General features: G+C 35.2%; 2 protein-coding genes across 3 annotated transcripts in view; one reads left to right on the top strand and one right to left on the bottom strand.

Annotated features, from left to right (window-relative positions):
* LOC144977155 (uncharacterized) overlaps positions 1–25,572 on the bottom strand; it is a 115,664-nt gene extending 90,092 nt beyond the window's left edge. Inside the window, exons 1-2 of one of the 2 annotated variants that reach the window (XM_078922021.1) lie at positions 25,404–25,572; positions 9,944–10,303 (exon numbers count right to left, since the gene is read on the bottom strand). The gene's annotated coding sequence lies outside the window, so the exon portion shown is untranslated. Of the gene's footprint in view, positions 1–501; positions 885–9,943; positions 10,304–25,403 lie in introns of those variants that run through there. The other variant, XM_078922022.1, reaches the window with a different exon arrangement.
* Positions 10,309–26,880, top strand: part of LOC144976537 (uncharacterized) — a 27,577-nt gene continuing 11,005 nt past the window's right edge. Inside the window, exon 1 of the mRNA XM_078920832.1 lies at positions 10,309–10,535. Within this exon, the coding sequence (XP_078776958.1) occupies positions 10,309–10,535 (227 nt within the window). The remainder of the gene's footprint in view (positions 10,536–26,880) is intronic.

Genomic DNA, 26,880 nt, shown 5'->3' with positions numbered 1-26,880 from the left:
AGCCTTCTTGTCTCTGTCCGGAAACGTGTAATATCACATAACAGGCGCTATGCCTCGTCCTAAATTTTAAGCGTTGCTGTTGGCTATGGACCCCCTGGATATTGCGCTATAAAAAAGCTCAAGTTCTTTAGTTTTTTATTAAAATGATTAAAATGGGGACTAATATTTATATATTATACATACATATATACAGGTTTATTTCAAAATATGACAGCGAAAATAATGTCTCGCAAATGTAAACGATATGAGAAATTTGGTTGCCCTGATCCGGGTACAACCGCGTCCTGTACAAAAACAGGGGAAAAAAAAACAAATAAAACAAAAACAAACTTGACAGTAAAGTAATCGAACCCCTGTTGTAAAGGGTCAATAAAACCAACAACACAAAGTATAAATAAACAACGTTCCACTCACGACTCTACATTATGGTCAAGTGATATGGAAGCATGGTTAACAGTTGTCGTTTGTGGGATATACAGGTGAATAAATAAACAAACTTACCTTTGCGACGAAGTATCGAAAAGTCGACTCAATATGTTTTTTATCAAAGTGAATAAATATCCAATGTACCTATCTATTACTATCTTCTAAATCGAACTTATAATCTCCTGAATTCAAGAAGAAACATGAAGAAAGAGCACACGTTGTATCTATCGATATTCCAGCCAAAAACAAACAAACCAAACAAAAAAACCCAAAAGTGGTGGAACTAAAATAAGCACAGGTCAGCGACCGGCGCGATCGAAATAAGTCAGCCCAATCTATTAAATCTAAGGGGAAAAAAGACTTTGATACACACCACCATATGGACGATAAACAAAGGATTACATAGACTGACTGGAGTGTAAACAAGCTCGCGGGAAGTGGTGTGTTTTCATCGAGTCAAATTCTCTCCCTTGCTTATTCCATTCGGTCATCGACAAGGGGGAGTAGCACGCTAATTACCTATGTCTGGAATCAACTTGATCATAATATTATACTTGAAATGCTCGTAGTAGTTTAGTAGTAGACAGTGTAGTGTGCGCGTTTGTGCTACCATAAATGTACATTAACTTCAAATAATCCTTTCGACTATACTTTTTACAATGATATCATATATAAACATTTTCTTTCTTTTGTGTGTGTGTGTGGGGCGGGGGGGGGGGGGGGGGGGGGGGGGGGGGGGGGGGGGGGGGGGGGGGGGGGGGGGGGGGGGGGGGGGGGGGGGGGGGGGGGGGTACAATCACATATTCGAGCCCGTTTTCCCCTGCCCTCCATCACAGACTCGGACATGATCTCTCACTCTCCAAAGATTATCATATAACGAACATCTGTAATTGTTCTGTTCCAGCAATACGTTGGGCTTCGAGAAATAATAGAAATAGAATTATCAATAAAAAGCAAAATAACAAAGAGGCAAATTCATTCATAAATAATAACAAACTTGCAGACAGCAACTGATGGACAATTCGCGCTGATGATAAAAACTGTTTTTCTTTTCTTTTTTAAGAAACACTCTCTATCAACACATATGACATTTCAAATGTTTCTCTATTAAAACTCGTTTAAAAAAATCCAAACCCTGCCTTTTCATTGCATTCTCCAACCTGTCTTCCCTTCACATCTTCACCCCCACTCCCCACCCCTCTTTCTTCATTTCATCCTCCTTTCTATATCCTCTTGCAAACCCCCTTCTTCTCCCCCCCCCCCCCCCCCCCCCCCCCCCCCCCCCAACCTTCTCTTTTTCTTTCTCTCTCTCAGTAACGCGCACGACCACAAACACACATGTTATACTCTCCCTCTCTCAATGTGTGTGTGAGTGTGTGTGTGTGTGTGTGTGTGTGTGTGTGTGTGTGTGTGCACGCGCGCGAATTAATTTCAACCAAGTATCAAAAACAGCTACAACGTGAATATCAAAACTAGATTCGACCAGTTATAGGAGGCTCTAACTACAAAGGCAAAGGAACTTACAACCCCTGCCTAAAAAACAAAAACCCCTTCAATTCAAAGAGGACAACGGTGCCACCGACTCGCACGGCTGGTCATGCACCAAGTCATAGGTAGTGAATTCCAAAGTGACCAGCACTGCCGTAGTAAGTGTGTAAATGGGGGAATGCCTGTGTGCCCGTATCCTGTAAATGATGTTACCCAATAATGAGATAAGCTAGCTACTCGTCAAATCCATACAGGTAGAACTGGATTCTATAGATACATTTATTGTTCTAGGTAGAGGAACTCAGAACAGATTGGTACTTTCAACGCGGCATCATCCTGGCATCGACAGGACGAGGAGGAGCAGCAGCAGGTGGTATTATTATTACTGTTATTATTATTTTATTTTTTTTTAGTAGTAATAGTAGTAGTTGTAGTAGTAGTAGTAGCAGTAGCAGTAGTAGTAGTAGTAGTAGTAGTAGTAGTAGTAGTAGTAGTAGTAGCAGCAGTAGTAGTAGTAGTAGTAGTAGTAGTAGTAATAGTAGTAGTAGTAGTACCAGTTGCTAATGTTGTCAACGTTATTGTTATTACTGTTGGGGTATACTTCTTCGGTGGAGGTTGTAATATAATAATACTTCCTAAGCATCCATGAAAATGGTGACATGGTGAAACAATGCGACATTTAAACAGTAAAGTCATGCACACACACACACACACACACACACACAGAGTGAGAGAGAGAAAGGGAGAGAGAGAGAGAGAGAGAGAGAGAGAGAGAGAAAAGAGAGAGAGAGAGAGAGAGAGAGAGAGAGAGAGAGAGAGAGAGAGAGAGAGAGAGAGAGAGAGAGAGAGAGAGAGAGAGAGAGAATTATTCAAAGAGACAATACTCTATCCAGAACCCTGGTTAAAGATAAGAGGGCATGGGAAAAATGTATAAAAAATGTATTACTTAATTCGACATGCATCGTCATATAAACCAAGCAAGAATGGATAAAGTAGGGGGAGGAGGGGGGGGGGGGGGGGAAGGGGGCGAAAAAAAAAACCCCAACAAAACAACACAAAACCAGCAAACAAAAACGAGTACTATTTCATGATACGCGCATTCTAAAATCTGGATTTCAACTCGAAAACCCGACCACTACTTTCTCTAATTCGAACCATTAAAATCTCAAACATCGCGATTACGTGCATGAGTGTTTGGAATATGTAACCAGACAGCTGTCAAACATCTCGACATTATGTAACAAAGTATGCCTCTGATACACAGCATAACTATTCAAAGTTGAAACTTGACATTGCGTAATATATCCACACCATGAAGTAACTACAGTAGGCCGTGATCCACACACAAAAAAAAAAAAAGAAGAAAAAAAGAAAAAGAAAAGAAAAAAGAATACATAAATAAATAGGTAAATATATTTGATAAATTTATAGGATACATAAATAAATGAAGAAATAAGACGCGATAGACAAATAAATCGTTGATAGCAGTCACATCTTTTTGACAGAAGTTAGACAATATATACTTCCCTCTCCTTAAAATATGTTTCAAAGTGATTCAGTTGTCATTTAAAAAATAGCGAAGATATGCATTAATAAATAAATAAATAAATAAATAAATAAATAAATAAATAAAATAAATAAATAATGTAAATCCCATCAAAGAGAGGGGAGGGTTTTCCTGAACAGGCTTCAAATTACTTGTACTTGTAAACATGCCATTTACCACTTTGGTTCTACCATGCAGGATTTCTTTGGCAACTGAGTGGGGACGATGTCGTGCAACATGTTGTTGGCCTTGACACACAAGTAAAATTTGATGTCAACGAAGGTTATCTTGCTTGCCAAACTAACTAGCCAGGGAGGAGATGATGGGGAAAATGTGTGTGTGTGTGTGTGTGTGTGTGTGTGTGTGAGAGAGAGAGAGTGAGAGAGAGAGAGAGAGAGAGAGAGAGAGAGAGAGAGAGAGAGAGTAACTGGCTCCAGATGGCCTCCCTCAATGATTAGAAGGGGTGGAAATTTAAACAAAAAATTGATACCTTCCACCTGTCCCCTCTCTAGAAATTAAAAAAAGAAAATTTAAGTATGGAAGAACCCCCCCCCCCCCAACCACCCCTCCCCCCAAAAATATAAACCATCATCGCCACGTGGAATCTATTATGCCCCCCCCCCCCTTCTTTTCTTTTTTTCTTCCTTCCCTAACCCCGAGAATGTTAGAATGACACTTGTAATGTCCAGAGAGTGGTGAAGTGTGTTGAGAGGAAAGGTCATTTACCACGGTAGAGTATAAGAATGAGCGTCCAGGCCTGTCTAAAGCTTTCATTCAGTGCCAGTCAAGTGGAAAGCGGACAATCCTGTTCTATACTTTATTTACAGCCCATTCTCCCAATGCTGTGATTGGATTCATATTAATAGCGACTGTCCTTGAACACTCCGTGAGATCAACTGGAAATTCTTGGGTCAAAATACCGTCAAAACCAGGGTAAAATAAACCCGAATAAACAAAACAAAACAAAAATAAAATCTGAATAGAAACAAATGGTGTGCTGTAAAATGACTGTCACTTTTTGCAAATATATTAGTTAAGTAATACGATGAGATATGAGGTACCCCCCCCCCCCTGCACCTTTCCCAATCCAAAAATTCAAAACAAAACAAAACAAAAAAAAAACCCAATGCAACTCAAAACAAACAGAGTGAGTACTGTAATTAATAAGGGCATAATTCATTGCTAAAGACGAGATGCCCGGGTCCCCGGGCGGAGATGCAATTGGCTATGACGACGATAGTGATGATAATTATAATAATAATAATAATAATAATAATAATAATAATAATAATAATAATAATAATAATAACTACTACTACTACTGCCACTACTACTACTACTACTACTACTACTACTACTACTACTAATAATAATAATAATAATAATAATAATAATAATAATAATAATAATAATAATAATGACAGGGCTGTTATATTGAGTCTAGTTACAGAATACAGCTTGGGGCACAATTCAAAATTATAAATTAAATTGCACAAATACAGCAACGGCATTCTCACTCAAAAGATTTGTGAGTGCCATAGCAAACTACATCCAATAGAAAAAAAAAAGCATACATTAGTACTGGCTACGCAATAACAATACCTATTTGGATTGTAAGTTTTGGACGGTCATCAGTTAGATTTGTATGATTTACAACAAAAGTGAACACGCACACATAACTAAAAAAAAAAAAAGAAAGATATGGATTTAACCACGAAGAATAATTTTGTGTTAAAACCGAAGTAAAACGACAATAGAAAGTAAACAAACTCCTCATATTAATACGTATTAAATTACCGATCTCTAATAAAACATAAATAGAATATAGCCCACAGATTGGTAAAGTTGTTGAGTCCTAACCGTGACGAATATACTCTGAAAGGTCACGGGGAAAGAGATTGTAAATAATAATAAATGTCATTTTATGCTGACATCCACCTGATTGAATGTAGTTTTCCCGCCCCGCCCCTCGCATAATGTTTTCGCAGTGTACTATTCAAATGGTGATTTATGAGAAAGACGGCTCATTGATACTCAATTCTTTATGACCGCCGATGTCATTGAAGTTCAAACTGCTTGACAGTCATGTAAGAGGCCAATTCCCCCATTGATGTAAAATGAGCTTCTTTAAAAAGTAAACAAAACAAAAAATAAAGCTGGACACGCATCAAAATGGTTGATAATTCTTATAACTGACAGGCCTTCAAATGTAAAAGTGACCATTTAATTCATACATGTAGGGCACCTCATAAATATTCGTGTATTTTGACAAACTATATGCTTTACTCGAATGAACAGTTAGAAGAAAACATATTAATTTTAAACAGCTAGCCGATTTGTTTTTATCCAACAAAAAATGACTAAAAGTCTAGTACAGCCCTAGATTCCTCCAAAAAGCAAGGCATGTACAGCATCACCATTATAATACAATTACCATGAACAGAATAATGATAATGTAGGCGACTTCCAGCAGTGATGCCCTGATAATACTATTCTCCACTTTTATCTTTCCAACAAGCGACACAATTGTTATAATAATGATAATAACCATAATGATTCCCCAGTCATTTCCCTACAAACATCAGTTGGAACATGACACAAGAGGCTGAAAGAATTATATACTCACGCAGTTCCTACCAACACAATACGTGAAAGAAGTAAATATATAGTACATAGTATATTTCAAGCTACAAGCCCAGTTTATCCCTGTTTCGGTAGGTTTACGAGGAACTATAAATTTAAATTTCACTGTTTCCCTCTCAGCAAAGGAAGAAAAGACGGAGCGATTCAATCAAGGACAGAGAGCAACTTAAAAAGAGGGAGGAGGGGGGGGGGGGGGGGGGGGAGAGATATCCAGTGATAAGGGACACATCAAGAAAAAGATACACAGACCACTGCATGAGGTCAAAAGTAAAATAACATAAAATCGAAACAAATTTCGTATATATCCTAATATATGTTATCCTATCCAAAAGCTTAGTGTTTTCAGCTAAGACCGAGCTTCAGCTGTCCACATTCATTTAGGGGGGAAAATCAAACCGTGAAAAGAATAAACGATAACAATCGGCGACTATTCTATAATATTTAGGCAAAGTCTTTTGGGTGGTAGAAAAATGCAATCGATCCCATGGATCAAGGCGAAGAAAATAGACTTTGAGAAACTACGTCTTCAACAAAAATAGATATTGACAATGAGCATACAATGGTTCATAAATAGTAAAATAATATTTGCATTTCGATGTATTCCGCTACTTCATAGATACGTTCGATTCAAAACAATTTTAACTGAAAAATTCAGCTGTATTTTCCCATTATTTCAAAGCCCTAGTTGACTACTGTTACTGTTCTCTTGGCGAGAATATCCAAGAGTGTTATCTAGGATTTTTCTCTATGGTCATTCTCATGGATAACATGCTGGGCGAATCTCTATGGGTTTGGTAGGGAATCCACAACAATGTCCCCACAGAAGTCTTACGAATATATTTATCTGAGAGATATTACGATTACGATTTCATTGTCTACTGTTTATAATGTTTCTTATCCTATCATTAAAGGCAACCTAAACAAAAAGTATTTGATGAAATCAGCATAAATATTGTCTCGCGAAGGGATTACTACCAAAAGGTTTTTGCCCTCACGTGTCTTCTACAACAGTTAAAAGGTGTCACAGCTGTAATCCACTTAATAATAGAAAGCGCCTTGTGCCTGTTTTCGGAGGACTAAGGCGTTATATAAGGAAAACCTACTTTACCCATCATCATCATCGTTATATCACCATCATCATTATTATTGTAACCATAAATTTTGTTTCATAATAGTATAGTCTTTGCCACAACTAGTATTAAATAATTTAGCTATGAATATAAAATAAACTTAAACAGTCCTAACAACCGAGGCAGTGCCCTCTAGCAACAACATTGTAATAAAATGGTGAGTTTCTTTCCGCGTCGCCTTCACTTAAGAGATCAATCCACATTTTAAAGTAGATGGAATAAGTCTGTAGTGTAAAATACTTCAGTCCTTTTACAATGAGTGAGAGTACTATCACTAATGAGCAAGCTTCGATGAGAACGACTTAAAAAAAAAAAAAGACAAGCTTCATTAGGCTGGGGACCGAAACTCTGTATATTCTAAACAGATGTGCTGAGCGACAACAGCGACCAGACTACCCGATACATGATAATAATAGAAAATACGTCTAAAGCATAGGCGCATAGAAGCATACTGCATCTACACGAATCATTTTGAAAGAAAAATAAAAAGAGGAAATGTTTTTTACCAGATTTACTCATCAAAATTATTTGGACAGAGAGGAATTCATGAGATATGATTTAACACCTTATCTCACTTATATTCTTATTAATGGGAGTGGATTCTAGACATTTGTGACGGAACTAAAATACGCCTAGTCAATATATATTTTGGAACATTAAGATGGAACTTATTACTATTACTTACTTGGTCGTCGAGGATCACAATGACTGGCCAATAAAAGGATGTCGTATTCTGTTTTTAAAAAAATAATGCATCTAGTCACCACGCCTTTTCAACTTTTTTTAGACCGTCGTGATAGAATTACGTGACATGTGGGGTTATAAAATCAATATTGCCTCACACCGATTAATCACTTATGTTTTCCTTTTTCTTTTAGCAACAAACGTTCACTGAAAACATCCATTAACCAAAATGACTTCAAATGTGTCCCCATTTTTTTCTCTCTTAAATTAATAAATAAAATAAAATACAATAAATAAAATAAAAACTACAAAACCTTGAGACTTCCATTTTTAGTTTGAGACACGTTGACCAATGCTTTGGTTTTACCGCAATCAATCGATATTTGAAGTCAAACTTTTCTGGCCAGAATGAAAAAAAGTGTTTTCAGTCTAAGCAGGCCATTATTATAAGCGAAGAAAGGAGGCTTCCGCGGAATGAAAACACACATAAACATCCATAATGTGTTCATTTAATTATATGACTAATTTCATAACAATGCCGCTAGAACGGGCCATGCACCATACTGGAATAACTACAAGAGCAGAAAATTGAAGTAAAAAGTAATTTGTAGATGATGTGTCTAGTGTGGACTTGAGTAAATCATCTTGCCATAGCTCACTTTGCGGCGCTATACTGCGGCTGGTGCCTGGGTTTTTCCAGACTTTCCTTGGAATAGACCCTAAAGACAAATTATTATCTCTTGGGGATGAATATGGTATTTAAAAAAAAAAAAAAAACAGGGCCTGCCACAAGCCAATTTTACAAAGCTTCTAAATTTTACAGAAAATCTTCGACTCCGGTGTGATTGACTACGTACCTAGCAATGGGCAGTGAAGGATACGATATTGTTAGAGAACAAGAATGGTACGCATCAGAAGAATATGGCGCTTAGCAAATGAAATGGAAGTATGGCTTTCTGTAGCATTTTAAATTCGTGGACTTGCTTTATATATAAATTTGCTTTCATTTTTATTCTTTCTTATTTCCTGTCCATTTCTTCTTCCTATATTATGTTGTTTAAGAGTAGAGATTGCAAAAGCGGGGAAGGGGGGGGGGGGGGGGGGGGGGGGGGGAGGGATTGCGGTCAGGAAACCACGAACGAGACTGTTGCATAAATCAAAGAGTGGACTGGGCTAGCATGGTGTCCTGTTTGTTGAGAGTATTCACCATGAGCCAAGTGGACTCATCGCCACCTTAGAACGATTTAACCAGACACCAGAGCCATATTGATCTACTGTAATCGTTTCCTCGGGCCAGAGAGTACAATTTAAAGGCAAGCATTTTGCAAAGAAGGGAGGGAGACGAATTCATTGACCTCAAAAGTACACCCCCCCCAAAAAAAAACAAAAAAAAAAACAACAAAACAACAAAAAAACAGAGTGTCTCCAGTGGTCAGACTTTTAAATAAGAAGGAATGAAAAGAAATTTTAAATCCTAAAACAATAAACAAAAGAGAGAAATGGTAAAGAGAGATTCACAAGTAAACAAGTACGTAGGTGGGTCAAGCATCATATAAAAATGGAAACAGTTGTCTAGTTAAAGAATGTAAAATGAAAATGGGGATTAAAAAAGTCCTTATATCCATGCTACGGAAAAGAACTTACAATTCTATTTGCCAGACGGATAGTTGAATAACAATCAATACATAAATTAAAATCAAAATAAATATTTTTTTTAAAGAAGAAGAATAAAAAATCCCAACCAAAATCAAACAAACCCTTTAACTTTAACATCTTACACTCATACAATCCCTCTCCTAAAAGACAACAAAATATAAACATAAGGTCATTAAGGCTAGCACGGAGAACAAAATTAGACCCTTAAGATTGTAAATATACATTTATTCCCATATCCTCCTATTCATCTAAATGAATTAAAAACACAGCAATATATACAGGATCTCAAATTGAAATACTTTAGTCGACAAAATGACCGTTTTGAAGAGATCAGTCACATACATAATACAAAGAAGTTATGTGTACTTACCGTTGTACATTCCAAGAAAATAGTACTCCACAGAGAGTATATGAAAATACGGAATGCGGTTTATTGTTATTCCACAATTGCAAATACTTCCAAATGCTGACGTTTGATTTTTCCTCAGCAAACTACCAACGTCAAAGAGTCGGGGTGGAGGCAAGTCTTTAAATCAAGTCAGCAGCTTGTTATAATGTTGATACAGGCAGCAACTGGACCAGTAGATATGACTATGACTGCAGCAGACGCCGTCAGTAAAGACGATTCCAGGCCCTGATATGTCCCAAGAGTATTAAAAAAACGTTCAATACTTCCGTCCCATTTGTAATTGTAGTATGTAGTAGTAAGACCACTCGCGAGTCTCAAAACCTGAAATGACACAAATACAAAAATATCAGTTATCAGTAGTCTCTAAGTCAGAGATATCCGACAGAGCAATTGAAATCAATAGGAAAAACTATTCCTTTCTAAGTCGACTCCAAATCAATGATTGCGACATAAAACGACATTATACCTTCAATACCTTCTGTATCGTGACAGACACGAACGGTTTGGTGTGCTTCTTGAACACTGTTACTGTTACTGTTCGTCGTCAAAGATGGTGGATAAGTTGACGAAAAGCAAATGAACATTTTGACACCCACTCTCACTTACCGTGAGATCAATGACATAAGGTACTTATAAATAACGCCATCAGATAGGCTTAATATCAACCGGGTTTTTCTCGGGAAGCGTTTGTAGGCGACAGGTGAAAACTATTTGACAAATGATTGGCGAATGTTAAAAACTGGAAGCATTATGACACGGTTAGTGCATCGTCACTTCCGGTCGACACTACTTAGATCAAAAGAAATTAAATTTTTAAAATGGTTTGAGATCATGATTTGCAACATTCCAACACTGATATCTCAGCGACTTTGTGACTCATCATGTTACAATAGTCAAACGATGTGAAGCGTTGTCAGTAGCCGGATGGGTGATAGTGGCCGTGGAAATTTTGGCCATGACGCAATGTCTTTGGGTGGGGCACTTAACACACATTAGTCTACTAGGCTCCGGTATGAATGAATACCTGGTTATAAGCAGTAAGGGATATTGTAAAAGAGTATCCCCCCCCCCCCCCCCCCCCCCCCCGCTAACAAAAAAGGGTACAGGCGATTGCCACTGTGTGATATGGAAATATAGTTCCATATGGCCAGCTGGGGGAATAAATAAAACATTGTGAAGCGCATTGAGCGAGGTACATCCGTGAAAATGCGATATATAAATGTTCATATTTATTTCTATATTCAAAATAATGCAATAATTCCAAAATTTAAATGCATCACCTATAATCACAAGACAAATACAACAGTAACCTAAAAATACATCAACAATAGCCTAAGCAACAGTCTATTCTCGACCATTTTCCTTATAATTATAATACATGGCAAAGCTGAAGCATTATCTTAAGAGCTACGATACAAGACCAACTGGAGGAGTCAGTGGCAATTCATTGGAATTAGCGAGGCAACCGTGTTTCGCATAAAACGTTAGATGAACATTCCAAACGAAAATATACAAATTAAAACAATACGGAATCAATCTATTTTCTGACTTGACGGGACAACGAGAACAAGCTAAAGATACCCTGAAATAAACAAACAAACAAAAACTAAAAAGAAAAAGCAATACAACAACAACAAAAAAGGAAAAGAAAAAAAAAGAAAGAAAAACCCGAAAAAAACAAAACAACAACAACAAAAGTAACAATAATAATAATAATAATAATAATAATAATAATAATAATAATAATAATAATAATAATAATAATAATATAATAATAATAAATAAATAAATAAATAAAATAAATAAATTAAATAAAAGACCTAAAAGCAGTGCGGGAATCTCGTGGATATAAAATTTGTAAATATCGAAAAAGTTATTTTTGTGTCAATAATTACTCGGCAATCTTATAGTTATAGATACTAGAATAGTATCACAAAAATCAATACTCGCTACTCATGTAATGTAGTCGTTGGTGAAATGCTATTGATTTTGAACAGGAAAAAAAAAAATCCCCCGTTATTTAAATGGGTTTGAATAGAGAGAAAAAAAAAAAAAAGAAAAGAAAAGAAACCCTCATAATTATATAGCTCTTTAACTTGTATCTTTGGAATGTTACAATGAGAGATTATGATTCGATCGCATTATTTCATCAACACCAATATCACATATATTGATTATCAACCGGTTTGTTTCCGTGCAACATGGATAAACTAGCAAATCGATGTCAGTGTTAGAAAAAAAAAGTTTAGAAAGGAAGGATAGCCAAATATTTTCCACTCTTACGAAGGCCGACCGTGAGGTAAGATTAGCTTTCGTATCTTGACATCACCTATTGAAGATATTGATAGCGAAGTCAAGTCGGGTCAGCAAGTTAACTAGTTCGTCACGCAGTCGTACTCAATACGCTTTTACAAAGCCTTATATTAAAAAATTAGAATCCCTAGAAAGGCAATACGAAAACAAAATTTCCACTCCACACAGTACAATAAGTGGCCGGTTGTTCGCCATTTTCCTATCGCACTTTTACAAAATTCTTCACTACTGCCAATAGCCAGGAACTAATTCATACTAGAGTCGAGTGGGGGGGGGGGGGGGGGGGGGGGCAGATTTTTGCGATCGTTCCTCGCTCATCTGATCAGTGACCACAGAAAACGTAGCTTGACAATTCAATACTGTACTCTCTCTCTCTCTCTCTCTCTCTCTCTCTCTCTCCCTCTCTCTCTCTCTCTCTCTCTCTCTCTCTCTCTCTCTCTCTCTCTCTCTCTCTCTCTCTCTCTCAGCCTACATTCATATACTATATGTAGTAGTATAATATATTCTTCTCTGTTGACTGTCTATTTCACTATCTACCCCTATTTATCTAGCAAACTTCCAATTATCTGGTCTAGCTATTTTAAATATTTGCCCATCTAAACTGAATGTTTAAGCACAATTTTATGAAGAAAGAGTAAATAGACATATAGATAGCATACGCTTGGCTAAGAAGCTCACAACATTGCCATCCGGAAGTATAACGGACCAACACACAAAACGATGTGTAACCATGAACTTTTATAGTCTGGTTAATAAAGTTTAGTGAGAAGTACTCAGAATTGTGGATGGCAAAAAAACAATAACAAAGACCTGAGTACGTCATCTTCGTTCTATCTATACATGTAATGTATGCAAAATGCAATCGATATAACATGAAATCTCGTCAGAATTGCTGGGTTTTCTTTTGTGTTACTGTCATCACACCCCTCAAATGGAAATAATGGCATTGAAAACATAAAATATATGGTCACCTCTATTCGCATTAGTACTGCAAATAGGAGATATCATTCATTTCAGTTATTTGCAGTAGTACTGCACATGCTTTGTTCAGGTTCGTTCTGTATTTGCAGTAGTAGCCTACAAGCCTAGAGCTATTGTATAAAGGATTAGGCGCAAAATATAATAAAATACATTATTATCATCATCATTATTATTATTATTATCAGTATTATTATTATTATTATTATTATTAATATTATTTTTATTTTGCGTTTCGTTGACGATAACGATATTATGTGGTGATTTCAGAGACGATGGGTGGTTGTGATTGTAGTGTTGATGATGTAGTAGTAGGAGTAGTGATGATGACGATACGGATAATGATGATGATGATGTAATGGTGGTGGCGGTTGTTGTAGCTTTGAAAACTACTGTGATAGTGGTAGTAATGCTGATGATGTGATTGTGGTTGTAGTAGTGGCGGTGGTAGCGATAATGACGAGGAGCAGGATGATGATATAAAAGTGGTGGTGATTGCTATAGTTTTGATAACGATGTAGGAGGTTGCTGTGGTAGTAATGATGATGTGGTGGTGGCTGTGGTAGTAGAGATAGTTTATTGATGTTAACTTCTATTATTCGCAGGAGCAACGGCGAGTGTGTGTGTGTGTGTGTGTGAGAGAGAGAGAGAGAGAGAGAGAGAGAGAGAGAGAGCGAGAGAGAGAGAGAGAGAGATTCCTGGAACATTTATAAAATATATTTAACTAACAGTAAATAAAACAATAAACGGGGACGGAACTATTCTCATTAAAGTAATCTGACAGATAAGCTAATAGATTTCAAGATGTGAACGAATGATCAAGTCGGAGAGGTGGGGACGGGGATTGGATTGGATTGGGGTAACAAAAACAAAACAAAACACGATCTTGTCAAGTTTCAGACTTTAAGGAAAAGTTGAAACGTTCAAAATCTCAATTCTCAGTCACACAAAATGTTTCAATCATCCCTCCTTTTCTGTCCTCAAACTAAAACGCTCTCATTTAACTTCAAGCCATTCGACAACACGCCATGTTGAAAAGAAAATACCGTGTTGTGTTCAGTGATGGGACAAAGACTGATTTTCAGAGACGGGAGAGCGCTTCTAATACAGCGAATAGCACTTCCGAGAATATATATATATATTTTTAAATAATCTAATACGACGGGTTGGTGTAGTGAATAGAGCTCAAGAAAAGGGTCAATTTCAATTATCTAACATTCTACTGAACGTTAAAAATTTCAATTCATACAACTTTAGATTTGGACACCACCTAAAACTAATGCAAGGAAATTGAATCAAGTAATTGATTTGTTTTATCGTAACTGACCTCCCGTCGTCATCGTAGTGAAAATGGTCGCATTTGTCGAATGAATTACCAAACTAGAACGTTTCGGGTTCAAAATCCTTTAACTAACAATAATATAAAAAACAAAAACAAAAAACAAATAAAAGCATTAATAATACTCCTAGTCGAAATCACGGTTTCAAATACATTTCTGCAGTCTGTCTGGATTTAAAGAGGTTAACGTTTTTACTGTTTTTGTTACTGGCTGTCGAAGGCGATTGAAACCGAAATGTTCCGTATATGGTATTTTTGTTCATATTTTTTAAAAACTGATAATATCAGTGATATATATTCTTGTTTGTTCAATATAAAATTGCACAAATCATTTTTTTTTTAAATGAAAGAAATCTATGAACGAATGGAATAGCTCATCTTGCATAGAGCCGTTTATTGTATAGTAATACTTGGTTTTATTTCTATGTATCAATTGACGGTGTGTTTGTTATTATATTTTTATTGTCAGAAATTTATAATTTAATGTAATAATAACAATGTAAAGCGCATACAGCATGACATCGTCACTATTATGCGCTACAGAAATGCTATGTATTATTAATAATATTTATCAATCACTGTGGCATCCTGAAGGGCCTGGGACATCAGATAGGATATTCAGCTATTTCTCAAAAAGACAACCATAATTGAATTAGGTCTAAATATTTATTTTTGATCATAACAAAACAAATATTTCTAATAACAACAAGATTTAAAAATAAATAAACGTCGCAAAAATAAATATTATGAAAACCTTTCAAGAATATGTAGGCGAGATGCATAATAGATATCCACGGGAATGTTCTCTAATCAATCAACCGTGTCCCAAGTTGACATCGAAAGAACCGACAAGGCAGGATCGATCTGATGTGTGTCTAACTCAAACTCAGGCAACCAGCCATAAGATAAGGCAGAATGTGATCCAAAAGAATTCCATTCTACAAGCCTTTCATTCCATCCACCAAAGTTCCATTAAACTCGACAATTACACAAAAAGAGCATTTTGTTCAGCTTTTCAGTTCAGCAACTTTCCCCAAAAGCCAAAGCACTGAACTTTCTATTTATATTAAACAAATTCGTTTTTATAATATTGGCTTTCGACTTGTGTTATCTCCGAGCTCTGGAGCTCTCAACAATAAGTTAATTACGTGAGTCAAAAATAATCCATTCAAAACATACCATGTGAGAATCAGCTTAGCATTGATAATTAATGGGATGAGCAGGATCAGATCGATTCAGTATGTGATCCATTGTCAGCCTGCTGTTCTTAGCTGTATGGCGTCCTTCAATCTTGAATTTTTAACCATTTTGATGGATATTATAAAATCCTCCGGCAAGGAAATCACAAATGAGAGTTGCAATCCAATCATAATATATGTTTTTGACTTGTAGAAAAGATTTTTCTTAAAATTATAAGTGATTATTCAAAGCATTTTTCAACACTTTTGTTGTTATTATATTCAAAATGGGACCTCCGTTTTAAAGTTCGTCTGTGACATGACTACGTGGGATAGAGTCACAGAAAAAAAAAGCCCAGTGGCTCCAACATTCTAATCTACTCAAAGACGAGTGATTCACAACTCCACCATCGACTTACCCCAGAGCAACACGGGCATTTCATGTTCTAATGAAGCAATGACTATGCTATTTTAACCAAAACCGCCCATTCTATCAGTGGAATACACACGGTATAAAAATCGTGAATTTTATTTATCATGGACGCCGACGGAAAAATAATCAAATAAAAGATGGAATACATAAATCGATAAATAAATAAATAAATAATTGAACAAACAATCCTTATACACATATTTCAAAAATCAACCTTTATCATGAACGTCAGATCTTCATGGTGGCCGGACAAATATTTATGATATCAACAACGTCAAGCGCCAGTCATTGAATATATTAATCAACTTGTAAGACTTGTGAGTAATATTTTTCACAAAATGTACGGATGTAATGGTGTGAATAATATTCAGCGTAAATTAAGGTGATCCTCTAAAGTCAAGCATGGTAAATAAATTTCTTCGTGATAAATAATAAAGTAAAAGCTCTGAGTGCAAAATAAACATTTGATAAGTGTCAGATAAAGCAGAATCAAACCAAAATAGATACATTTCAGTAAAATAAATACATAAATAAGTAAAAGAAACCGCTTTTTAAAAGATCCACCATCCTCGGTAAAGAAAAAAAAACAAAAAAAAACAAAAACAAACTACCTACTCAGAATAACATGTCTCTTGTCTAAAAGGTTCCATTCCATCACGCTATCCATAATTCAATTTACGATGCGGGTTAGATCTCATCAAAATGCAGCGAACGTGGCAAAGCGGACATCTCTAGCCAGAGAAATGCAACGCGAACTGCACCAGAAAACCTTAAAACTCTGCGGTTCCCTTCAATCCATCACCAAATGCGAATTGACGCTTTTCCTGGTTCTTTCCACTCCACTACGACTAGACCGAATACGTTTCTTCCACTCAATCATTAATTCCGAGATACATCAAAGCCAATACTTGACCCAGTTGTTTAAAAGCAACATTCGTGTGCATTGCTGCTTTAAAAAAATAATTCAATCATAATAAAATATGAATTGTATTATTATTATCATCATTTAACAATAATAAAAATAATAATAATAATAATAATAATAATAATAATAATAATAATAATAATAATAATAATAATAATAATAATAATAATAATAATAACAATAATCATTTTTTTAAAGAATGAAAATGAACAATAAAATAAACTAATCAGTTCGAAGATCCGATTGTGTTTTTACAAAGACTGAATGAATCAAAGTGGACACGAGAGGTGTGATATTAGGTACATATTATCTTCTTTCTTTTTTAAAAACCTAAAATGGCTTTCCAATTTCTGACTTCATGGATGACAAGTTTTCGTGAATAAATATTTATCTAAATAACGGCTTCCCTTTATTTAATCCTTCAAAGTCCTGAATGTTAAATTCCGATGTGCATTACTAGGATGACACATATTACTTTCAACTCACATATTTTGGAGCACAATTAAGTATAATAGAACAGTGAACGTTTAGTTGAATAGGATGTATTCACCAAAAAAAAAAATCATTTCTCATCGCCAAGCTATCATCTCGCTCCCCCCCCCCCCCCCCCCCCCCCCCCCCCCCCCCCCCCCCAGAAGTTCGGAGATTTAAAATTGCCAAGTGACACCTTTGGGCACAGACCCCGGTGAAAGATAAAAATCTGAGATTTTGAAATAGTGGCGGGCAATATAGAGAGAAAAATACGAAAAACAAAACAAAAGCAAATCAAAATCATCACGAAAATCTGCCTGCCAATACGCGAAAAAGTCATACAAAAATCAGTATGCCTCGGTCGGAGGCAGGATGATTTTTTGGGATGACATTTCCTTTTATTTTTTTTTTTTTCTAAATTGTCTGGCATTGTTTTATACATATCCTTTTAGATTTTAATGTTTTGAAATTGCCGAAAATAAGTCAATTAAATTAAACTGATAGATCTGCAATAATCCTTCTGACTAATGACGTGATTATGGATATCACCTGCACGTTAAATCTTAAGAGCTGAAAGCATCATATCCCTGGATATCTCATTCCCGCATTAAAAAGCGTATTACAGGGTCTAGAAATAGGATGTTCATTAAATACACAGAGAGACAGTACGAATAAGTACAACAAAATGTTAACAGAATTATTTTGGAAAAGAAGTAAATGGCGGTTGTGGTGGATGATGGAAAGGAGGAGGAGGAGACGGAGAAGGAGAATACAATGGATATATATATATATATATATATATATATATATATATATATATATATAATATATATATGAGAGAGAGGAGAGAGAGAGAGAGAGAGAGAGAGAGAGAGAAAGAGAGAGAGAGAGAGAGAGAGAGAGAGAGAGAGAGAGAGAGAGAGGGGGGGGATTCATTCCCACTGTGTGAATACAGTCTTGAGCCCAAATTAAAATATTTTATGCTATTTAGCATAATATTGCGGAATTGTTGGTCTATGCGAGATCCGCTATTCACTCTGCCTGCAATATTAATTTCATTGAGATGAGCCAAAAGCTCAGGGTAATTTCGAATGCAGTTTACAGAGCTAGTGTTCATATAAATATAATACGATTTACGGTAAGCAGATAGGAAAAGTCGATTAACAAAATTAAAACCATGGCTGCAAACATGCCGATAAACCACACAGTTAGGCCCTCTGTCACCCTTGTCTTCAGCCACTTGCACCCCTCTTGAATGTATCTTACCAAGCTACTGTTCATATAATATGATTTATGGTAAGCAGTTAAGAAAAGACAAACTTTCAATGACATGATTTCAAATCATGGTTGTAAACATGTCGATAACTGAATTTCTAAATTAATTATGCACATCACATGGAATCCACTCCTTGTCAGGTTTTCTCTCACTCCGTCTACCTCAACTCTCCCCCCCCCCCCCCCCCCCACACACACACACCCCCCCCCCCCCCTTACACGCACCTCAACCTCCGCAATGTGCTGTGAAATCTGGTGAACTTTAGAAGCGACAGAGAGAATGTTTACTTAAAGAGGGTAGCAAGCAATTTTTAGAGACCATTTACGGAGCAGAAAGAAAATCAAGACTCCTTTATGAAATAAATTCCATTGCGCTCACGGGAATTGTTGTCTTTTTCTGTTATCTTCGCTTGCGTGTTTGGGATATTGTTTTTGTTTTGATTTGCTTTGTCCTTTTTTTGTTTTGTTTTGTTCGTTTGTGTCTTTAAACCTTGGCAGATTCACACTATCCATTTGTTTTTGAACAATGAACAGGTCAATGGGTGGTAGTTACCCCCCCCCCCCCTCCCCCCCTCCCCCCTCCATCCCACCCCCAACTCCAAACGTATCCACACTGATTCCGCCGCACCTACAAAACAAATTTCCTTTTCTCAGTGAATGATGAATTTATAAAAGGTAGAATGGTCCATTAGGAAAATCTGACAGCCATTTTGTTGTCACATTCACTGCTAGCTAACGACTTGCCACCAGAAGGGTAAATATAAGGGCTAAGTAATACAGCATTATTTAACAGTACAGAAGTAGCATAAACCATTTATCTGTCTGATGCCGACCACGGTAATCATACAATGTTTACACATTGAAGAAATGCCAATTTTGCTGTGTCATTTATTTCTTGATAGATAGTTTTTTGCTTCACGATTATAGAATAATAAGAAAGAAAAGCGTTTTTTATAAGAAAAAAAAATCCACTGTTTTCATCCTCTTTGGATCTCACATGGAGAAAGTGCTAGATCATGTACACGTAGAGAAAAACTTTTCTTTCCAGTACCAATAGATTAAGATGACCCCAAACTTAACAAAAACCATAGAACTCTGAAAGGTGAAGGACGTTAACGTTTCCAATCTACTGATTTATAAATTCATTGAGTAAAATTAACAATGTGAAAAATGATACCGGCAGCAAAAGCATGCTTTAGAAAATATAAAACAAAGTCGGAACTGCCTCAAATAAATTAAAAAAATATTTATTAATAAATTCCTTTCTTTTACTGAGAATATACGTACAGTAGCATAATTTTAATTCATTACAATTGTAGCAAAACAACAAAGGTAGATATACTAAACAGATTAAATTATTTCAAAATACAAGAAAAAGGGGTCAACAATACAAATAAACCCAAAAAATGTATAAAATAAGCCCTCTCTTTTTCATTTCAAAATGTTTCAAATTTTAAAAATCTAAAGCAATACAATATTATCAACTTTCTATTTGCAATATCATCTTGTAGTTTTCATTGATTATGCAGCGATTGAAACATTTTACAATTTTTCAGCGCCAGTTTAAATGAAGATGATTACAAAATTAGTAATTCAATCATAGGTGTGAGTCGACACGTTTAAAAGAGAAAAAATAGAGACAAAGGAAACTGGTTCAAACATGGAACAGATACAAAGATTCCAAGAGCAACCTTTCTTGTGTCTGTCTTTATACCACTTTGCCTAATTCTTCATGAAGCGAGATGAGAATAAATAAGTAGCACAACAGAAAAATCCCACACAGTCACTATCACGAGATCCGGCCAAGAGGGGTAACAAATATGGCAACAAAACCATCTATAAATAATAAGAAACAATATAAAACAAAAAAGATAATAAATAAAAGTATATATTTATACCAATTTGACTGTCTCCTTCTGAGACAGGATAAACATGAACTACAAGGTCTTAACAACATGAATAGGAAAATAATATAGGAAGGTCAGAATTGTTGTTTGACAGTGTTTTGGGCATCCTAAAGTCTCTTGAGAAAATTTAAAGACCAAGTTTACTTTCAATCATACATGTATTCTATTCATTTTTCTCTGCCCAATGAAGTTTGCTAACCACAATGACTCAATTATTTCACACGAGTTGTTTCTCTTAATTGTCACAAATAAAATATATAATTTTTGTTGGTTTAGCTATATTTGGATTGATAAAACCTTACATTTTAATTTTATTTCGCTCATTGTTGTAGCGTTTTAATATCACAGACTTTCTGAAAAATCATTGCTGTTAAATTTTCACTTCCAATGCATTTATAAAGGAAACTATCATAAGGAAATAATCTTAACTGTGTTCCTGAAGTAAGATAATTCGCAATGCCATGTTGATAAGCAAAAGCATTGGGTCTTCAATTACCCTCTGAGCCACCCTGATCTTGCTCTTATTTCATTCTATCTATCCCAGTTACAATTACTGGTTTTTTTTTTTTTGATGGTCCTACGGATTCATATGACCCATGACTCTGGAGATTAAACAGTTTTTGTCAATTTAAATGGAGAGTAGCAATTGCTTGCTATTCTTTGGACAGGACTTTACTGTGAAGTATTACTTGCCAAATGTAACAGATCCATCTACCCAATCACTGCTGGGTGGACAAGCAAGTAAAAAAAAGTCCTGACTGTATTTTGGTCTCTTTGCTTGTAACGCTCATGCTCTACCGCTGAGCTATCGAGATCCTGTATTATTGTTTCAGGTTAACTTGAAAGAAATGACTATGGAATCAAGTTCCTGTTCTCAAATTGAGTGTACCTGAAGTGGTCTTTAATTAATTGGCCTGAAATCATTATAAAACAATCTAGTTAGAACTAAATAAACTTGGTTAAATTCCTTAAAAACCATATCACTATGAAAAAAAATTTAAAATGAAGCAGTCATTTGAAACAAAATAACTATTTCTATAGATAACAATTAAAATATGAATTTAACTCTATAGACAAATGACAGGTTCTAATAAATCAACACAATATCAACTCTTAACCCTTTCACAAATATAATACAGTCATTCCTGTCGATGTTGCATTTATGTGCGACACATTTCATTAATCATCTGGTATTATTGCAATGATCTTTCTAAAGAAATTGAATCCAAAAACAGAATCATCAGAAATATGAGATTTTGTGGCTGTTGATTTTCCTTCTTTTTCATTCAGTTTGAGAGACTAAATGCATAGAATTCTCACCAAAAACTTATTTTTACTCAAAGTTAATAAATTTGAATTTAAATAGAAATGAAGAATATGTATTTATTGCACTAAATTAGTTAACCCAGCAAATGCTATTGCGATTCTAGCATGGCCTCTGTTCGGTGAAAATTCTCTCACCCTTTACACATACAGCAAACCAGTCCACAAGGCTTTACACCTTGAAACAATTCACACAAACAACTTATTTGAAAAACAGCAACATTTAGAGCCACATACATCAAAATATATGGAGTTTGCCCGCGGTTACAAGCCCCTTGAAAAAACAAACAAACAAAAAAATACCAATAATTTTCTCTGCTCAAGTCTGCATCACATACTATCAGGAAAAGGACATGTTTTTAACTATATATTTGGTTCTCTACAGAGAATTACACTTCAATACAAGATTAATAATGCCAATTTCAACTGTACACATTAAAAAAAGAGATAATTGAATTAATCCACCGTTTGGTGTTTACAACAATCCTAACAATTAAAACTCCAGCACACTTCATGGGTCTCAAATAAAGATTTTCAGAAAGGAGGAACATTGTGCGGCTTTTGCAGTGTATACACATTTTATCAGAAACAAAGTGTTATTAATGACAATACTGGTAAAACTTCTAATTACAAAGAGTTATTAATATAAAAACAATTGACACTATAAATGACCGTTTCAAAATTGTGTTGCTTGCCTTAAAAGTTAAGATACTCAGAACTCAACTCACTGACGTCCATGGTTTAGGAAAAAAATTGTTAAGTAAACGCAATTGTCTGGCAATAATCAAAAGTCCAAGTTTTTCGATATTGCAAGATATGTTGATCACATTGACAGAAAGATTTTATGCAAAATGCCAAACTAGGCATGAAAAATACCAAACATTCTGAAAAAATGCCAGTGGAAATTTGTGTCCCAAATCAGTTAATAACAAGTGATATTTACCACAAGAAAGATAGTACTCAAATGCCAAATCCAGCTTTTTAAAAAAGCAAATGGATCAATGAAATGAAAGTTTTTGACACTCTGAACTGAAAACGTCAAACTGGCCATTTGCCTTTTTTTCTCCAACCAGCAAGAAACTTGTTAATCATCAAATCAGTTCATAGTCCACCAACCATTAACAATTTCACTATCTACCTACCACAACCTGTTAACTTTATTATTTTCTTTTGTTTCTATAATTTATTCATTCTGACCACAATTTTGGGGTCATAGATGATGCCCAGGAATTTCTTTATTTCGCAGATGAATCCCTAGGCCTAGGTGTTGTTCGCCCCAAAACCAACCATACCTGCTATTTTCCTGTCTTCCTCATACAAAATACAATTTATTATCACACTTCCACAAAAGTATACCCAAAAACATATCATCTGAATCAGAGATGAAAATAACTATCAAAACAAGGAAGCAAAGATGGTGGAAAATTATCTAGCTCATGTATGAATTTTAAGATACACCGATAACAGTGTGGATAGACAGCTCACTGAGTTAGACCACCGTTCATTTTGTTCCTTTCAGCTGCACTGCTTCGATTCCCCTCGCTCCCCATTTTTATTGCTCTTCCCAAATGAAGTTCTTTGTTTCCACTTTGTTCCGAGCAGGAGTTTTAAAAAATTAATTGAATTTTTGATTTCTCCGAATAATTGTTCAATTTTAATTCATTATATATTTTGTTCAAATTATTTGTTCTGTTCTGTTTTTTCCCTTCTCAAATATGTATTGTTATTATAATTATTATTATTATTAATATAGTTACTATCATCATCATTATTATTATCATTATTCCCTGCTCTATTTCCGAGGGAAATCTCTCCTCTCTCTCTCTCTCTTAAAATTTATTTTGCTCAGAATCTCGGGATTGTTTTTGAGAGCTTTTTGTTTTCTTAACAATTACTTAAATTGCCATTGCCTCTAAATTATAAATGCAATCAGCGACTCCTATGATTATCTTTCTGTTTTGTTTTTGTTTTGTTTGTTTTTCTGAGCGAGTCTATTCTTTTCTCCTTGTTCCGTTTCTGAGCATGTATTTCTTAAAATTGATTTTATTTTTTAAAAAATAATTTTCTATCTGATCATTTGATTGCGTTCTCAATTTTTTTCTTGGTTTGCTTTTTAATTATTCATTCTTTTAGTATATTCTTTTTGAGATTACAGTGGGGACGAAAATTACAATTTGCAATATTCTATAGAAAGGTACCAAAAGACTGACAGAAAAAGATTTAAATAAAAGAATAAAAGAGGGTGGGGTGGAGGGACATAATCATTTGCAACGCTCTAAGAAAGAGACCAAAGAACAAAAAAAGAGATGGCGGAAACAGGATTTTCGAACCCACAGCATCGGTTCTGACACGGCTTCTAAGGCAGACAACTTAGACTTAACCATTCGGCCATGATATCCACAATATTGTTGATGCAAATCGTTTCATTACAAAACGTTCCATTTTCCGGAATGTGTTTAAGTTTAAAAGAGCAGAGTTTCAAAAAAGGCTCTGAGTATAACCATCCATCATTACTGCCAGAAAGTGTCTGGCAATAATAACAGTGAATATATGAAATGATGGATGAATAGTAGTTTTTCTAAGATCAAAAAGCTGCAGGTAAAACTGCAAAATGTAAATTTTTAAAATACAAGCAGGTTTATAAATTATTATTGCAAAATATAAATATCGCATACACCAAATTGAAGAGAAGAATTCCAACTAGGAGATTCCAAGTTTGCCTTTTCACTTTTCACGAACTGACAATGACAAGGGGATCCGTCAAAGACAACTCCACTCGTCACAGTCACGGTGGCTGTCAATTTTCTGAATAAATATAAGCCAGCACTCCTAGATCTCATAACAATCATACTACCTACTCGTATGACCGTATGCTTTGTGTACTCTACTGTATGGCACAGAACAAGAGTCGAGCAAACCTTAACTTAAACTTACTTTTTATTCCGAGCCAACCAATTTACAGTGCGCAATACAACAATGTTTTTCTTAGGAAATGTCTTCTTTCAACATATCCAGTGAAATAATCTTAAGCAGACATGAGCTAAGAAATAGCATCGCCTTAAACGAGCATGGAAATGTATCGCACTGGGTCATTTCGTTTAAAAAATATAAGAAAAAAAAATACTTAGGCCTACACGTCTTAGGACTTTATTATAGTCTTATAGTGACTTAGACGTCTAGAATTAGAAGAGAAATGAATGGATAATGAAATTGTTGTGACCACTCGCTGATTTGTTTGAGATTCATTCAGAATACTGTAAGAGTGTAAGCATTACTTACAATTTTGTGATGATTATCTCAAGTGCTCCTTCCACAATTTTGTCTAAAGAAGGCTCCTTTTACACCATTCTATTTGAAAAATGCATTTGCAGCAGTAGGAATGAACATTGATGACTGACACCGTTATTCGTTTCTGTGCCAGGGTTGCCAGATTATTTTTCAACAAAATGCCAGGGGAACACTCAAAAAATGCCAAAACACTCAAAAAATGCCAAAGTCTGTTGACTCCCACCCCCACTAAGAAAACTACTCACTTTTGATAGACAATTTACTATCATATCCTGGTGGCTTGCGTGTTTTCTTTTCTTTTTTTTTTGAATTATACTAAATTTCCTGTTGGGGTAATTTTTTTATTAAGAAAAGGTGTCATTTGAAGTATAATATACAAGAAAAGAAAATGCCAAATGAAAATGCCAAATGCCAAATGATTTTTCTAATGCCAAACGGTTTTCAAAAATGCCAGATTTTTGGAATCTGGCATTTAAAATGCCAAACTGGCAACCCTGTTCTGTGCAAAACAAGAAATTGGAACACACTTCCGGTTCCCTGTTTTGCTGAGTTTCTCAGGGGACAAGAGCTTGCTGCCAGTAATTTTCCAAGGGGAATAATTCATAATACTTTTTCTACTTTAATGTCTAAGAGAGGTAAAGGGTTAATTTCCTTGGACTGGTCTTTAAAGAAAACCGTTGATATTGTAGTCTGATAATAATAATAATAATAATAATAATAATAATAATAATAATAATAATAATAATAATAATAATAATAATAATAATAATAATGATAATGATAATAATAATAATAATGTTGTTTATGTAGTAATAGTAGTATTAGTAGTAGTAGTAGTAGTAGTAGTAGTAGTAGTAGTAGTAGTAGTAGTAGTAGTAGTGGTAGCAGTGGTGATGGTGGTTGTAGTAGTACAGTAGTAAAAATGATGAAGATGATGATGACGATGGTGATAATAATGTTGATGATTTTGATACCAATAATAATAATGACGATGATGATGATGATGATGATGATGATGATGATGATGATGATGATGATGATGATGATGATGATGATGATGATGATATTGCTCTATTTTTTTTTAAAAGAAGAAAGTTGTGTTTTTGTTGTTGTTGTTTTTTTTTTTTTTTTGCCAGGACTAACTATAGCTCAATCGATTGAGAACCAGACTTACACTTACAGGCAAATGGACCGGTGCTGATCCTGGGCTCAGCTGAAGTTCTTTTTTAATTTTTATTTATCTATTTTGATGTTGTTTTATTTTGTTACTGTTAGTTCTGAGTTATTAGTACTTAAATTACTTTTCGCCGGATTTACGTTCTATCCACAAGGTAGTTGTCAAATGTTACTGTCAATGTAACTCTACCGAATCTGGTATAGATTCTGACTCCCATTTTATTTTTTGTTATGCGCCTTCGCGCCGCAGTGGGCGATCTACACACTTATGTAAAGTGGCTGACTCTGGTTT

Source organism: Berghia stephanieae, chromosome 7 (assembly GCF_034508935.2).
Source record: "Berghia stephanieae isolate SIO BIC M18660-M18661 chromosome 7, UCSD_Bste_1.3, whole genome shotgun sequence".
NCBI lineage: Eukaryota > Metazoa > Mollusca > Gastropoda > Nudibranchia > Aeolidiidae > Berghia > Berghia stephanieae.
The sequence above is the reverse complement of the archived record's forward strand: the minus strand, read 5'-3'. Positions and strand labels throughout refer to the sequence as shown.